General features: G+C 47.9%; 1 protein-coding gene across 3 annotated transcripts in view; it reads left to right on the top strand.

Moving 5' to 3' along the window:
- The window catches only part of dlgap1a (discs, large (Drosophila) homolog-associated protein 1a), a 52,902-nt gene that overhangs the window by 28,323 nt on the left and 7,014 nt on the right, over window positions 1-17,565 (top strand). For 2 of the 3 annotated variants that reach the window (XM_062481897.1, XM_062481900.1), the window contains exons 3-8: window positions 2,042-3,261; window positions 5,545-5,762; window positions 7,615-7,707; window positions 9,444-9,639; window positions 11,085-11,325; window positions 17,285-17,556. In XM_062481897.1, coding sequence (XP_062337881.1) covers window positions 2,161-3,261; window positions 5,545-5,762; window positions 7,615-7,707; window positions 9,444-9,639; window positions 11,085-11,325; window positions 17,285-17,556 — 2,121 coding nt within the window. In that variant the 5' untranslated portion in view covers window positions 2,042-2,160. The remainder of the gene's footprint in view (window positions 1-2,041; window positions 3,262-5,544; window positions 5,763-7,614; window positions 7,708-9,443; window positions 9,640-11,084; window positions 11,326-17,284; window positions 17,557-17,565) is intronic. The other variant, XM_062481898.1, reaches the window with a different exon arrangement.

Raw genomic sequence — 17,565 nt, forward strand, 5'->3', positions numbered from 1 at the left:
TATACTGTATATAGTTACAGAATATCAGCCAATGCCTGCTAGTTTGGTTACAGTATGTGCGATATTGAGTTTCTTGGGTTCTGGACTAGTAAACACACAGTCACAGAGAGGACTGTGATTACCCTGTGCTGAGAGTGTAGAATGTGGTGCCATGATGAAACAATTGAATTGATTCTGGTGAGCAGTGTTTTTCAGTAGCTGTGCTTGGCAGGCATGGAAACACACACCATTTAGAAACAATCACTAGAAAACCTCCCAGCAAAATTCTGGACTAGATTAATGACTAACTCACTTTGCTAAATGACTTTGCCTTATACAAAATCGCTCTATTTTAGTATCTGTCATAACATCATTTTTTTCACGAGTGGTTGCAAAACAAAGAATAATTTCAACATTACTGTAGACAGTTCTCTGCAACACTACGGATCTAAGACATTGAGATGAAAAGAAACATATACATTCAACTTTCCTCCTTTTTAGTCTAAGATGAGCGTTCGACTTCCTGCACAGTTCTGAAGCTGAGGAGCCTAGCGGTAGGGCTGAGGATGCTAGCTCTGTTGGTTAGAGTCCCCTGTACCAGTGGAGCTGTCATGTGATGTTAAGCAGCTGAGAGAAGGCCAAGTAGGGCAGGGAAGCCTGCGCTAGAATACTCCCCTGGTGCTCCTTATCAGTGAGACATGAAGACCTGAGATTCTCTAACCTAGATTGTTCTTCTGCTGCCTAGTGGATCACGGGAATGCTCTCGTGGTAACTATATGATTTGAGTTCTATTGAATATAGCCAACTACCCAACTGAAGTCTGTTGATGGAGGGTGTCTTGAGAGTTACGCTTAAAGCCCTAATTTGACGTTGATAAATGAGTAACATGCCACTCCAGCTAAGTCTAGGTTCAATCTTTAACCTTGGTATGTCTGTTGGATACTGTAGACTTGTAGTTGAGTGTTTTATGACTTTGTGTTCTGTTGAGCCACCCCCTGACAGCACTTAAAATCCTGACGTTTTAGGGTCTGTGTTGGTACCGCCCCCTGTGCCATTAGAGTATCACATCAACCAATGATAGACCAGTAATTACACCATGGCCAATAATAGAACTTTAATGACATGGCTGGATGCTCAATCTCTCCACCACCCGTCGAGCCCTGCCTCTTCCTGCTGCGAGGGCCCCGCTTCCTGTCGCATGTCACACAAGAAACACACACAGACTTTTACTCAAATATACACACTCACGCAAACACACAAACAGCTGAATGAGGGGACGTTCACCATCAGCAATTAGCCTGCTACCCGCCTGGCCTTTCAGTGAATCAAGCAGCTCTGAGCTGTGAAGCTGGTATTCATCCGGACATGCCACTATCCCATTGAAGAGAGCATGGCTAAGTGCACAGCACAAACAAAACACTACTAGAAAACAAAACAACCTTACAGTTAAATGTGAGGAGAATAACATGGCCTGTTCTATGTTGGAAGAAAAGTTGTTTTGTTAGTTTTCAGAAGTGCAGTTTTCCTTTTTCGAATGCTTTTGTCCAGTCTCTCCCATACAGAAACTTTTCTCTTTTACCCAGATTGGTGCTGGTTTAGAGTAATAACATCACAGCAGGAACATATTTGAACCCACAACACAAAGAAAATCAATCTTCAGTTCATTCCCTGCTTATTTCAGGATTGTGTGTGTTTGTTTGTGTATGTGTGTGTGTGTGTGTGTGTTCTCTATATGGGTTAAAAATAGCTCACCCAATATTCCTGAGGAAGTGTGAAATGAAGGCTGATAAAAAAAGACTGCCTTTTCTCAGTCTGACCATGGATGAGTCCTAAATAACCAACCCTGACAGGTTAACGGGAAATCTGCATACACATACATACACACACACACACACACACCTAATATGGATCTCTGCATTTATAGTACTGTGTATGAGAATAGACAAATGACAAACCCAGAAGAGAAATGCTGTTTTCAGTTTGTGAAATGAGCTTAGAGTTGAACATGTAGATCGTAATAGTGGATCGGAATAATGTTTTCTTCTTTGTCTTTGTTACACAGAGTCTGCACCTCTCGTCTCAGGACAGTCACCTGCAGCAGTCCGCCTGCCAGCCGTTCGTCCGTCTGTCCATTTGTCTGTCCCTTTACCTGTCAGTCCGTCCATTTCTCCGTCTGTCGCCATGAAGGGCCTATCCAGCAGTCGGAGTCACCACCACATGATGAACTATGACCCCTCTTATGACGCCCTAGCCCACCATCCTGACAGGAAGCCATACCTGATTGGCCAGATGGACATGCCCATCCCCATGCCCCTCCCCCACCCATCAGACAACCCCTACTACACCCAGCGCTCAGGCTACCAATCAGAGAGCAGCGTGGTGCCCTACGGAACCTTCCCCCGCCGCTATCACAGCTCCTCCCACCAAGAGCTGAAGGACGAATGCAACGCCGTCGTGCCCTACGGAGGGGGGATGGCCCCCAACAAGGTCCCCACCCGCCTGCCCATCAGCATCATGGAGCAGTTTGAGCGCCAGCCATCGTTGGCGAGGGACGGCTACCACACGCTGCAGTACAAGAGGACAGCCCTGGAGCAGCGAGGTGGCGTCGGAGGCGTCGGAGGCATCGGGGGGTACGGGGGGATGACTTTTGCCGTGGCGGGCGGGAACAACGACAGCCCAGGTCGAATACGTCACCTGGTCCACTCAGTGCAGAAACTGTTCACCAAGTCTCACTCCCTGGAGGGGACGCACTTACAGTCGACCAAGGGCAGTGTGAACGGCAGCCGGGCCAGCACGGACGGCGACACGCCCACCCTGCGCCAGCGCAAGCGCAGCAAGAGCCGCGAGCGCTGCCGCTCGGCCGAGCCCAAGCACCGGGGCCACGCCTCGGGCTACTGGAGCTCCGACGACAACCTAGAACGGGATGCCTACATGTACCGAAGCCCCGCCCCTTCGCCGAGCGCCATGACGATGGGCCGCCTGCACGGGCCGGACAAGTCGCAGTCGCAGTATTTCATGGACGCCTACAGCTCGCTGAGTGAGCAGGCGCTCAAACCCTCGCGCAGCAACAACGACGTCAAATGTTCTTCTTATGTACCATCCAATAGCCTGGTCCCCCTGGGACTGGATGGGCCAATGGTGAAGAAGAGCTCGTGGTCGTCCAGTCTCACGGTGAGCAGGGCTCGTGAAGTCTACCAGAAGGCCTCGGTTAACGTAGGCCTAGATAGAGCGCTAGTGAAATCTAAGGCTTGTCAACAGGAGCGCTCATGCCAGTTCTTGCAGGTATGCATTCTTTAAATTAACCCCCAACCCCCCCCTCTAAACTACCCCCCCCTGTCTCACCTCCCTCTCTCCTCCACTCCACTCCACTTACTCGCACGCCCCCCCCCCTCCTCCCCCACCTCCCGTCACCCCTCCTTCTGGAAAAGACCTTCAGTTTAATTTGAGTTGAGAGGAGAAGTAAGTGCAAACGCAGTAGTGGCCTTACTTTCTTAACACATTTGATTTGATTTGACCCATTTCCTACTGGCATTATTTCCTGTTTATAAACCTTTTTGATTTAATACATTTCCCAGTTTTCGGTTTCCTAATTATTTCTCAGTGATTTGATTTGACTTGGTGTGTGTGTGTGTGTATGTGTTCGACTTGTGTGTTCTCTTAACAGGCTCTCGCCGTTGTTCAGTGAGGTCAATGTTTTTTGCCAAATCCATTACATCTGAAATTCTACTCTATAAACACAGTTAGCATAACACAATTTTGAGCACTACAGAACTGCAATCACTCAAAGTGTCTGTTATCATTTGACAATATTTGCATAATAAACTGTAGATTATTTTATTGTTCATAATAAGTACATCAATATTGATCTAGTTTAAAAAGGTCTCTGTCTGTCTGTCTCTCTCTCACACTACTCACTAAACTGTATAATCATAGCTCAAGAGAATTCCAAAATATATATATCAGATTAGTAGTAGTAGTAGTTCACAGTAGTAAAACCATATTTGTTATGTTCTAGAACACAAATATGTGACGACTCTGTTAATGAGACACATCCTCAACATGACGTCTTCTCTGTTGTCTCTCTTCAACATGGAAAACAACAGGGTGACGTATGTAGACGTATTGTATTCAGTGTTCACGTTACCATAGTAACTGCTGGTGGCAGTCCTGGATTGTGGGTTGGAGGTAGCTATGTCATTACACCGAATAGATACCAATTAGAGGTCTTTATTCAAGTGCCATGAAGGAAAATGTTAAAACATCCCTTTAAAAATATCCTTTCATATTTCATATGAGTGGGCGCTTTGAAGGTTGAAACAGAACCGGCCTTGGCTCATAGAGAGGAAACTAGCGTGCAGACATGGGTCTATTTAGTGGCAAGAACTTCACACACACGTAACACAGCAACACAGCAACACAGCAATACATGTTGACTGTGTTGGTACTGTGGAATTGACAATTACAAACTACTGTTTGTAGTCTATAGGTCTACTGTATAGGTGTGTTATGTGGTATAGAAACGTGTTGAGTCTATGGGGTGTATAATATATATATATATATATATATACATAGGTAAATGCACACCCTCTTTATATATGCATACATGAGAATATAGAGACAGAGTGTTGTTAAACCTTTGTGTGTGACGACATAGAGAAAGTGTCGTCTGCGTGGGCATGTGCTGGGCGCAGCAGCCACTTTCTAATGAGAGTCAGACATCCTCCACACTCTTCCTATACTGTCAAGATGCTCCTTCCTAGCTCTCTGACGTCAGACAGCTGCCAGGGCCTGGGCCAGGGCCTGGGTCTGGGCCCCCATGCAGAGCCAAGCAGCTCCCGGCCCCCTACTCTGACTCATGTAATTACGCTTACATGAGTGGGGTTCACTCTTTAGAGGGTTGTTATACCAGGAGTACAGCTAGAACTCTCATAGTTTATACATGGTGAATGTACCCTGGGATGCATCCTGGCTGTGCGGTGGACAAACCACCCTCTGATCTAAGGATGGGAAAGCTCCCACTGAACTGAATCCAGTTTGAATTGGACTGCTTCATTCTGGCATAGGATCTTTTGATTTGATGAAGCCATCAACCCTGCTTGTCTAGATAGAGCACATCAGATCTAGATAGAGCACCGTAGATCTGGATAGAGAACAGTGTTTCAACATAGAGCACAGTAGATCTGGATAGAGCACAGTCAGCAATCCTCTGTGGGGATCTGTTTGATAAAGCTTTGCTCCTGGCAAACAGATGCCCAAGTTGCCGGGGAAATTTGTGTGGTGTAACCAAGCGAACAAATTCATTCCAACCTCTCTGTTAATTAATATACAGTATTTCCATGAGAAACAGAGGGTGAGAAGGAGAGACACACAAAGAGAAAGAGATTCAGAGACAGGAAGACGTTTTCGTCTAATCCTCCCGTGTGTGTTTGTCGGATACTCGGGGTGCACTGGATGTGGTTCGACGGTGCGGCCCCCCCGGGCGGGAGGACGGAGCCTGGGAGGTTTGACACGCAGTCCTCTATGGAGGACACGTCTGACTCCCCACTGTCCCCCCTGCCACTGCAGGTCCCTCAGGATGAATGGAGCAGCTTCACGCCCCTGGGGAAGGAGGACGACATACCGTGCCGGCGTATGCGCAGCGGCAGCTACGTCAAAGCTATGGCCGAGGAGGAGGACAGCGGGGACTCCGAGGGCAGTCCCAAACCCTCGCCCAAGGTCCAGGCTCGCCGCGCCAGCTACCTGAAAGCCACTCAGCCCTCGCTGACCGAGATGACCACACTACAGTACGTATGCTCTCCTACCCTCTGAGAGAACGGTGCCATAAAGGAACCGTGGAACCGTGAAGCGTTATTTTATTTAGGAGACCTTTAAGAAACCCTGCAAGAACAATTCAAACGAAGGATTCTAGCTACACGATATAATTCTCATAGTTCTCTACAAGTAAACAAAACCTTCTCGGCTTTTGAATTAACTGGGCAGGTGGAGCCATGGGGTGGGGTGAAATTGGTCTGGATCTGACTGTTAGGGTGATTATCCTGACAGACCTCAGTCGCGCTATTAGTTTCAGTTCTGTTGGATTGCATTACCACTGCAATCTTTACATGCACTGCTCATGGTCAGACTATCTAGGCTTTACGCTTTACTTAATTTAGAGATGAATCACAGCACCACTTAAGAGCCAGCCCAATGTCTGACTATATGATTTAACCCCCTCTCAGTTTGAGTCAAGATCATGAATCTTTTAATGTTCATTTGATCTGGCATTTAAGCATAGTTTCATTTGTTTCCTTCATGTACAGGGGAAACTGCACAGTATATAACACAACTCCACTCTTAAGTTAACGTGTGATAGTATGGCATCTAAAAATGACAGGCTGTTTGGAGTTATTAGCAAATAAGACATAAGGATACCGTATATCAGGTTTTAATAAAAATGAGGACGGCTCACAAATCTCCTTCCACAGTCTCTCTCTCTCCGGTCTCTCTAAGGGTCTCTCCGGTCTCTCTAAGGGTCTCTCTCTCTCCGGTCTCTCTAAGGGTCTCTCTCTCCTGTCTCTCTAAGGGTCTCTCTCTCCTGTCTCTCTAAGGGTCTGTCTCTCCTGTCTCTCTAAGGGTCTCTCTCTCCTGTCTCTCTAAGGGTCTCTCTCTCTCCTGTCTCTCTAAGGGTCTCTCTCTCCCGTCTCTTTAAGGGTCTGTCTCTCCTGTCTCTCTTCATCTCTGTCTATCTCTGTCTCTCAACCTCTCACTCTCTCCTTCTCTCTCTATAGACAGACTGACAGTGCACTCACTAGCTAGCTGCCTAGATTCTCCCCAGAAATACACCACGCCGCTTACTAATTAAAGACCTGCACTGCCATAGAAGGTATGAATAATTACATCCATTAGCCTGGGGACTGCTTTAAAAGTGCCTTGCTGCTATAATGAAACTCCATTTCCCTACTGTTTCACGGTAACGCTGCTGGCAGCTTGGGCCTTGTCATCGCCCAGCATTCTCCTACATCATTAATCCATATCATCCTGGTGTTACGATGGTTTTTGAAAGAAGTAAGATTGTCATTGATGGGTGTTAAGTTTGTTTTGGATGTATATTAAATGTGCTACTGTATTACTGTCCAGAATCCCTGTATTACAGCATCTACTGCAAGTAATTTCATGCCTGTAATGCATGTTAATGTCATGCCATACAATAATCTAAATATAAAAAGGTTAACAGCATGCATGTCCAGAGAGACCACCCTAGAGCCAACTTTAAGGAATGCCATGTTGGTTTATTCCACACCAGTGACATCACACATAAACAAATCCCTTAAGCTTCCAACTATACACTCTCTCTCTCCTCCTCACACTGTCTTACTGTCTCGCCTCGCTGTCAAGTGCTTAGTCCCAACTTCTCTTTGTTGTGTGGTTGGAGCTTCCAGCGGGCTTCCAGAGAGTGGCGGGGGGGTTCAGTTGGAGGTTTGGTCCTAAGCTCCTCGACGAGCCTGCAGGCTTTCCTGCCCAAGATCCAGAAGAAGACAGCCAGTTCCCAGATGTTGCGAAATCGAACTCTTTCTGCTTGGCTGTACCGTTTTACCCCACCGAGGCTCCAATCGGCCTTAGCTGAGGTGTCTGTCTGTCTGCTCCGCGTCTACGCAGCCTCGCCCAGCTGAGCCAAGACGATCCCAACCCTAACCTCCCCCAACATTTCCTCAGCCCAGCTCCATCCTATCTCTCCCCTGCCCAGCCCAGGTGAGATGTCTGTCTGTCTGTCTTCCCTCCTACCTTTCTCCAATACAACCCCAGTCCAGTCCCATCCTGCCCCCCACCCCCCCACCCCCCCCAGCACACACCTCGGCCAGCCTAGCCGAGGTGTGTGTCTGTCAGCAGGCTGGGACAAAGTGCGTGGGCGGTCTTAAGTGTGTTTAGCTGTTCCTCCTTAGCCCTCTGGCCGCCCGATCTGCTCCATGGGAGAGTAGGCATAATCAAGTTGGTGTTGGCAGCTGTGGCCAGGGGCTATTTTAGGAGTGGACTATGCATTATGCACAGTCCTGGTGTGGAGTAACTTGAAGTAAGTCAATCACAAAAATGTGCTGCTCAGCAACCAGGCTACTTCATCTGTGTTAGGCTACTGAACACACTGGTCTGCTGTGAGATATGTTTACATGTTGGTGGGTTAGAGATTTGTCTGTTCCGACTAAACAGGAATTTAAATTGATGAATAATATTAAAAGGGGTTAACAGCAAGATTTAAAGGTTACACCTTAAATGATATTCCGAAGTACATTTTTTATTTGAGATATTCTTGGATTCTACTTTTTTCCTCCGTCAGGGAACAGAGAATGTGGCCTATATCCACTGAACCCAACGATGCAATGGCCATCAATTCCATTACCAACTGCCTGTTGGCAATAAACAAATGGATGAACGCTAACTTTCTTAAATTAAAAGAAGACAAAACCGAAGTCCTACTATGTGGCCCCAAATCAAAAAGAGAGATGCTTATTAAGAATCTTGGAAGTTTAACCCCCTGTCTTAAACCAGAGGTGACGAGTCTCGGTGTAATCCTGGACTCAGATTTGAATTTCAACTCTCACATTAATAAAGTGACCAAAACAGCTTTCTTTCACCTGAGGAATATAGCAAAGGTACGACCATTCATAAACCAAAATGATGCAGAGAAGTTAATTCATGCTTTTATATCCAGCCGGCTGGACTACTGTAACGCACTTTTCACTGGTATTCCCAAGAAAACCACTGAAAGACTACAGCTCATTCAAAATTCTGCAGCTAGATTATTAACCAAAACTAAAAGGAGAGAACACATTAGTCCTGTCCTAGCTACTTTACACTGGCTCCCTGTTACCTTCAGAATTGACTTTAAGGTCCTTTTCCTCACATACAAAGCTCTACACGGACAAGGACCTAGCTACATTGCTAACTCCTTTATAAACTACACACCAGCTAGAACACTGCGATCATCAAATGCAGGCCAATTAGAGGTCACCAGACGCAGTCATAAGAAGATTGGTGATTCGGCCTTTGTCAATTATGCCCCAAAACTATGGAACAAATTACCCATAAATATTAGGGAAGCAAACACTCTAGACATTTTTAAAAGACAGCTTAAAACCTACCTTTTTACCGAAGCATTTAAGTAATTTTATCTCAAAAGGGTTTTCCTACTTTTATTAATTATATTATTGTTACTTTTAAGATGCATGTTTAAAGTTGGTTTCTCTCTTGAACAGAGATCTTATTGGGATTTTTATTTTTGTTTGAATTGTTTATCACTTGTATTATTGTTTTTATTGATTGTATGTAAAGCACCTTGAGCTGCAATTCTTGTATGAAATGTGCTATATAAATAAAGTCTTACTTACTTACTTACTTACTTATATTCTGCCTGCTTCTTCTACCAGTCCCAGAACCTTCCAGACTGTTCCTCTAACACGTCTCCTCTCCCCCTCCCATGGCTCCTGTGTCAGGATCTCCAGTGAACACTCTCCCAAGCTGCAGATCCGGAGTCACAGCTACCTACGGGCGGTGAGTGAAGTTTCCATCAATAGGAGCCTGGACACCCTGGACCCCAAAACGCTCCTGGACCCCAAAAGCCTGCTGTCCTCCCCCCAATACCGCTCACGAAACGAGAGCTACATGAGGGCTATGAGCACCATCAGTCAGGTTGGTGCTTCCTCCGTCTCCACCCCATCTCTGGTCAGACCTGGGTCAAACACACTGCTGACACATCCTCCCACGGCTCTCTGTTTAAATGTTGCAGGGTTTGTGGGGGCCTGGTTTTCATCTCAAACCGAGTGAAGAAAATCCAGTGCGCCCAAAGAATTTGACTGTAGATGGTGTTTGCCCCAGGCCTGTCTGTGATGTCTGGTACCTGTACGTGCGCCCCCTATGGGCCGTGCAGGGGAGGAGAGTCATGTCAGAGTCACAGTCTCCAAATCAGTCATGATATTTGCTACAGAAAATTCATCCGCCCACTGGTGAGATGAATTTCGGTTCAGACGTTTGTCAATGTTCTGCCACAAGCCATCCAGAAGCGACTTGTAACAAAGTCAACAGACACTACCACTGCATCTGCATTGTACATGATACTGTACATCCGTTAAATGATAGGACACATCATACTAGTAATAGTACCGGTTCTAACCAGGTTTTATCCATTGTCTTTGTACAGAACAATATAGCTATATTACGTAATAGCAAAGCATTATAATAACAAAAATCATCCATTTCCCATTACATCAAATAAACATGCAGCTGATTAAATTCCAGGCTGATAGATTTAAGAGCAGCATAAACAGCAAGCTGCAGGCTGAGGCAACAAATCGTTATCTTAAATGTTATTTCCAATGACAAGCTGTCCACATTTTGTGCTGTGATATCCATGCATACAGTACTATTTAGACCACTGTGAAAAAGTCAATTTAAATTGAAACTTGAGTTAGCTGAGTCTCTCTAGCTCTCGTTTACTCGTGTTTGAACCACCTTCACCCTAAGCCCTCAGTAAAGCAACCTTCCTGAACCTGGTAGGCCCATGTCTCTGCACCCTCATCCTGCCTGTCTCCTCCCTGGCCTCCGCCTTGTCTACATCCTCTTCACCCTCCTCCTCTCCCACCCTATCTGACTCTTCCTCCTCTTACTAATACTTTCTCCAGGGCCTTGTCTGCATGCTCTAAAAATGCCTCCTCTTTTTCCTCCCCACCTTGAGAGGGTTACGTATGTTACATGATTGAGGGGAAGGTTTGATTTGAAGAGTTTCCAAACAAGTCCCTGGTTTGAGATCTCTCTCTTGGGGCTGATTTGGGATCAGCTTAGCCTTCCCAGCTCCCCCTCACAACCACCGAGGAGGATGTGTAACGCTGACCCTAGATAACCAAGGGGAAATCTCAATCCACTTCCTGGTTCCTACTACTTCCTGTTGCCTCGTGCTGCTTCCTGTTATTCTTTACACTTCCCGATGATGTCAATGTTTACCCCTCCCCGTCATGCAGGACAGAGGTAAGTCATGTGTAGACGCACATACCAGGAAGTGGGACTAATGTCTGTGTTCGGCTGTGCTGCTCCCCTGTGCCCTCTCTCCCCGCGCGGCCCCACACCGCCGCCCTCCCCAGGTGAGCGAGGTGGAGGTGAACGGGCAGATCGAGGAGGTGTGCGCGCAGGTCTTCAGCGAGATGGAGTCCCAGGCCATGGATGCCCTGGACCTGCCCGTGCCCGGATGCTTCCGCATGCGCAGCCACAGCTACGTGCGCGCCATCGACCAGGGCTGCTCCCAGGACGAGGAGGACGGCCTGCTGCTGCCCTCCTCCCCCCCGCGCACCACCACCACGGTCAGGACCATCCAGAGCAGCACAGGTGAGTCAGCGCGGACAAACGATAACACGTGACGCGGAACGCTACACAACACGAGCGCCGTAGCCCTGATTCGTCTCCACACGGCGCAGGCCAGTGTTGTTGTCAGGCGTGCCTCAGCTCTTCCGCCGTTACTCACTCCCAGAGAAGTTTGCTCCACTCCCAGTTATGACCCACTCGTCCACCGTCTGAGGTGCCTGTTATGACTCAGGTCAGGTCTTTATAGTGCACTGTCAGTGATCAGGGGCTAAGCTGGGTCTATCTTTAGAAAAACACCTTCGCTGTGACTTTGATGTTTACAACACACTCCAACGTGCTGTTTGTGAGACGTTCGTTCTGATGCAGCTGGGAGTGCGTGGGTCTATGGGTGCTGTACATGTTGCAGTCACTTTGAATGCATTGGACTAGCAGTTAGCTCACGTAGGTGAAGGATCCGAATGGACACCAGGAGGTTTTTGCGCGTGCGAGCGTGTGCCTGAGAGCGCGTGTGTGAGGGAGAGCAAGCGGCCATGGCAGTTTAACTGGGAGAGTGAGGGACTTCAGATGGGGGAGCTCCCCACCCACCACACCATCCCCCCGTGCTGTTCTCTGCCAGGGGCTAGCCAGGGCTAGTCAGAACATATGGGCTGAACCCACGGGAGGAGAGATGCCAAGCTAGAGAGAGAGAGGGAGGGAGGGAGGGAGGGAGGGAGGGAGGGAGGGAGGGAGGGAGGGAGGGAGGGAGGGAGGGAGAGAGAGAGAGAGAGAGAGAGAGAGAGAGAGAGAGAGAGAGAGAGAGAGAGAGAGAGAGAGAAAGAGAGAGAGAACAACAAAGGAAGACGAGGAGGAAGGGTAGGGATGGAGGGAGGTTCCTTGGCTAGTTAATGTTTCAGGATGTCCCGTGGGTGTGAGTGAAGACATCAAGCTGGCGTGCGAGGCACATGCTCGGCCCTCAGCAGTCCCCGTCATCAGACACATCAGCAGAGGAGAAACCAGAGATTCATCACTGCACCGTCTCTGCGAGGCTCGCTACGGGATGGATGAAACACAGGATGTGTGGAACGTGTTGCGGCAGTGTGCCACTTTGTGTGTTTCCGTGTTCACAGACGTGTTTAGTAGGGCCAAGCCGTGGCGTGGCTGCCGGTGCATTGTGCATTTCAATCGGGTCCTTTTCTCCTTTGACATTGTGTCCTTGGTTTTTTTTTTAAAGGATAAAAGGGTTCTAATGAGGCCTGAGATGAATTAGGCATAGCGAGTTAGAGGAAGAGAGAGAGAGAGAAGGGGAGCGGGTGGATCAAGAGATAGGAGGGAAGAGAGAAAGAGAGACTGATATAGCGATGGAGAGACCGGGGCCTCGAAAGAGGTCAGTCTTCGTTAAGAGCTCAGCTCAGACATCTAAAGCCATGCTAATACTCCCTCTCTCTTATATTCTGACTTATCAACTTCTTACTTATCCCTGTTTCCCACCACTAAACCCTTTCCCACCACTCTCCGAAAGACATTCGTGACTATCGTTTTTTTGATAATTCATTCTGCGTATTAAAAGGAACAAAGAACATCGTTTGATACGCCTGAGTGAGAAATCAGCAGTAAGAACTGGGGCTGTTCTTCACTCAGGCTAGACAGGATGAGCCGAGCCTAGACGGAGGGGTGCCAGATATTGAGATGGTACCCAGTGAGAAGTAGCCAGACAGGACTAGACGATGGCAGATCGCCATGATGCTGCTGGGAGAGAAACTGGCGTACGTGTGTGTGAGAGAGAGGGATCGCTTGTGTATGTGTGTACTTGTGTGTGAGAGAGAGGGAGAGAGTATAGCAGACCCAGGTCCATCCAGATGCCCTCTCCACAGAGAGACAGGGGCAGGAGTGGTGACATAGGGGAGTATTGATGGGGGGAGGGTCATCAGGGGGCGACTGGTAGAGGGCACCTCTACCCACTCGGACATGGCACAGAGCGTGTTCCCCGAGATGTACCATCTGCCCCTGCAAACAAGAGGCATGGTGATGATCACAGTCAGACACAGGCACACGTCACTGCCCTCAGACAGGCTCAGCTTGCTCAGGTGAATATCAAGCACTGGCTGAATATGCAGGATCTAGCCCACCTGCACTCCATTTTAAAGAGAGAAATGAGAGAAATCTTTTTTTTCCCCTTTCCAGTCCTCCTGAAATTAGAAAATCAGCAGCCAAGAACATTCCCGTGGAAAATGGTTTCGTTTCATTTGAATGTGTTTTCCTCCTGCTTCACCTCTGTTGTCCTTTGCCGACATTGTCGAACAGCACTCTCACACGTCTTTTCCACCTGTAAGTTCTGACCCTGATCAACAACACTAGGATATTCTGCTGAACTGAAAGCTGCTGACAGCGGCAGATGAGGACAGAGGAGAATAATTATGTTGGACCTCATTTTCGTAAACACAGTAGCTATCCTGTCCTGATTCTTTCCCCTTTTCCTTTGTTAGAGGAAGGACAAAGCTTTGGAGTATTGGACCACCTAAGGAAACCTCCTGAAAGCAGATGTTTAGCCTGTTTCGGCCTTGTTCATGTCTCTGTGAGCTCGGTGTCACCCCTTAGACACCCTGAATGATTTGGGTCTACCGAAGGCGGCAGTACCTCGCAGGAAAGGACGCCCAAGCTTGCACAGCTCAGAGCAACGTACAATAACAAAGCATCAGAGCACAGAAACGCCTCCCATGTCACAAAACAATCGAAAGAATCCCCAGCCTAGACCAGACAGTGTGGGGACACTGCACGCATTTTAAAGGAGGAAATGCTGTTGATCTCACATTCATCTGTGTTCCAATGGTGTCTGTGGTCCACTGAGACTGTGCCTGACTGGTGTCTTTACACGACCTGCCTTTGTGGATGGATCTTGAGCTCGTTACTGCTCCCATCACCGCTAATCCCAACCACTCTGGTCCTCATCCCTACAGGATACATGGGCAAAGTGCTATTTCTCGGGGGAGTTGTGGCTTGTAGTCTTGATGTCGCAACAACAATGGCGCCAACCTTGCTCTGTGCAGATTATAGAGCGGGGTTAAGGTAGAGATTAGTGTCAATAGTTTCATCAACATTTAATTTGAACGGGCTGTTGTTGTTGTTGTGGTTGCTGTGGTTGTTGACACTAATTAGATACAGAGGAACATAACACCGTAGGCGGGCTGCTCATAGTTAATTAATGAGCTCACTCCCCGCTAAAGGTACTGTAAATGCTACTGTATATGAAGATTTTCCAACTTCATCCTACTTATTTTTATCTGCAAAAATGACTACAGGGCTGGGGTGGAGCCACAACGTGTGGTATTTGGAAATTAAAGAGAAGGAATGGACTGAACACTAGACTAAATGTATTCCATGGACCTGCATTGTAGACTTGATGTAGACTGCAACATAGCCCTTAAGTAGAGTGATCAGACAGATATGTGTCGTTCTCTGGTAGTGGTTGTTTCATTCCGCTGCCAGACACACCTCTCCTCCTGGGAAGACTCGAGTCTAGTCTGCACCACAGGGGAGAGGAGCTGCTATAGAAATGAACGGAAGGAAAAAAAAACTTTGATTTGATAATTGGTGTCCTAAAACATGTCGGTGATGTTTCAGCCTACAACAGCCTTCACCAGAAAAGCTTAGACTGTGTAGTAGCAGGAAGACTCACACCTCTCTCTCTTATTCTCTAGTGTGAGACACTGCCAGTCACACAAAGACTGACAGTCACACAAAGACTACCAGTCACACAAAGACTGACAGTCACACAAAGACTACCAGTCACACAAAGACTGCCAGTCACACAAATAATGTCAGTGGCACATAGACTGACTGTCTGGGCTGAATTGATTGGATGGTGTCACTTCATCCTATCTTGGCTGTGCTGCTCAGCAGAGGAAGGAGAAGCTGTCAGGGGGTTTGGACGGGGTAAGTTGACCTTTTTCTGGCAGAGGATGAGTTGGGGGGAGGGAGGACAGGAGAGAGGAGGGGAGGTCAGCAGAAGGGAGGAGAGGATGGATGAGAAATGGGAGATGAGCAAAGGGGGGGAGGCTATAGAGAGGGTGGAGGAGGAAAGAAGAGGATAAGGAGTTATGTGTCTAGGAGAGGGGGAGTACATGATTAAGGTGACTGGTGGGTGAGAGCGGCGAGAGGTACTGTAGATGTTGAAGGGTGGGTTGATGGACATGTCCATGAGAAGAGGGAGAGGAGTGCTCTTTCGGTGGGCTCTGACTAGGGCCACATCTTGATATGTACATTTGGTATGAAAATGGAAAAAAAACTAAGGACAAAGAGAGAGATGGACCGACATAAAGAGAGAGGGAGAGAGAGAGTGTCTGGCATAGAGAGAGAGATAAAGACAGAGCAAAGACATAGAGAGTTATAGAACGACTGGTATAAAGAGAGATAGTGACTGACATGAAGAGAGGGAGAGAGCAACTGGCACCGAAAGAGATAGAGATAGAGAGAGAGAGAGAGAGAGAGAGAGAGAGAGAGAGAGAGAGAGAGAGAGAGAGAGAGAGAGAGAGAGAGAGAGAGGGAGGGAGGGAGGGAGGGAGGGAGGGAGGGAGGGAGGGAGGGAGGGAGGGAGGGAGGGAGGGAGAGGAACAGACATAAAAAGAGAGAGGACAGACATAAAGGGAGAGAGAACGACTGGCATAAAGAGAGACAGACAGAGAGTGTGGGTGTGGACTCTGTACCCTTGTCTGTAATACCGTCACTGAGAAATTTGACATCCTTCCATGTAATTGGTGGATTCACATAAAGAATTTGTAATGTGTGTGTTTTGGTTTCTGTTGTCTGGTACTGTGTGGGTTAGCGGAAATTCAGTCCTGTCAGTTTGGCTGTTTAGAAGCACTTGTCAAGGCAGACTTAGGTCTGGGCCAAAAGAGTAAAATCTCTCTCTCTGTCCTTTCTGTCTCTCCTCTCTCTCTCTAACCCCCTCTCTTTCTCTCCCGCTCCAATCTTTCTCCCACCACTTCCTGTTCTCTCTCCTTCCCTCTCTCTGGTTATATCAAACATATCCTATAGCCAATCACAGTTAGGACCTACCCAGTGGGTTGGAACCTTCTCACTTAAAATATAATTTACTGATTATGTATGAAAAAAATCTACTGAGTGAACATTTTCTCTATGGAACTCAGAACAGAGGTTTTAGTTCCTCTCTGCTTTAAGTAGTAGATATCCATGGAGGGGATTGTTGCCAGATATTTGCCAGACTAAGCTGGTTGAAATGTGAAGTAATGAATAGGAGAAGATTGGTGTAGATGACATGAAATAAAAATAGAAACCATCACTGTGTTTTTCTTATGATGGTCTTGACTTCTGAAACGTTCTATCGCATTATACAGATTTAGCATGAAAAAAAAGCTCCTTTGGATTCCATATTGTCAGCTGTGTCAGGGCCTCCCTTTGATTCCCCACAAACGCTGCTGCACAGCAACACACAGAGACACAGAGGAAGGGAGGGTATTCAAATTGGTGTTGCATGAATTACCATCCCCTCTCTGTGATGTAATCATGTGGCCTACTTCCTGGTGTGGGAGAGAGATGAAGAAAGAGAGAAGAGAATGAACGAGAGAGCATCTTATCCTGCCGCACTCTTGTTCCTCCTTCCTCCTCTCCCCCCCGTCATTAGAAGTAAGAGACATAACCAGCTTGACTAACTAGCCGTGATACCTCGGTTACTTTGCTTCCTAAAGCCATTCATTTGAAACCATCAGGTGCTATGATGAGCTGCCCCCTCTGATTGATTGTGTGTGTGTGTGTGTGTGCGTGTGTGTGTGTGTGTGTGTGTGCGTGTGTGTGTGTGCGTGTGTGCGTGTGTGTGTGTGCGTGTGTGTCTGTGTGTGTGTGTGTGTGTGTGTGTGTGTGTGTGTGCGTGCGTGCGTGTGTGTGCACGTGCCCGCATCACCACGCACACAGCCCCCGCAGTCCAAGACCCAGACAACTTTGAACAACTATCAGAGACGACGCCTGTTCCCTTCCCTCCTCTCTCCAACAGTGTCCTCCTGCATCACCACCTACAAGAAGACCCCTCCCCCCGTACCGCCCCGCACCTCCACCTGTTCCTCCTCCTCCCCACTGGCGGCCCTGTCCTCCAAGCCCTTCATCTCCATCACAGCCCAGAGCAGCACAGAGTCTGCTCAGGACGCCTACATGGAGGGCTCCGGCCACCGCGGAGACATGACCATCCAATCAGCCCTCAGCAACTCCACGGAGAGCATCGACAGCATGAAGGCACTCACGGCCGCCATAGAGGCCGCCAACGCACAGGTGCGGAGG

This window comes from Osmerus eperlanus, chromosome 16, assembly GCF_963692335.1.
Source record: "Osmerus eperlanus chromosome 16, fOsmEpe2.1, whole genome shotgun sequence".
Lineage (NCBI taxonomy): Eukaryota > Metazoa > Chordata > Actinopteri > Osmeriformes > Osmeridae > Osmerus > Osmerus eperlanus.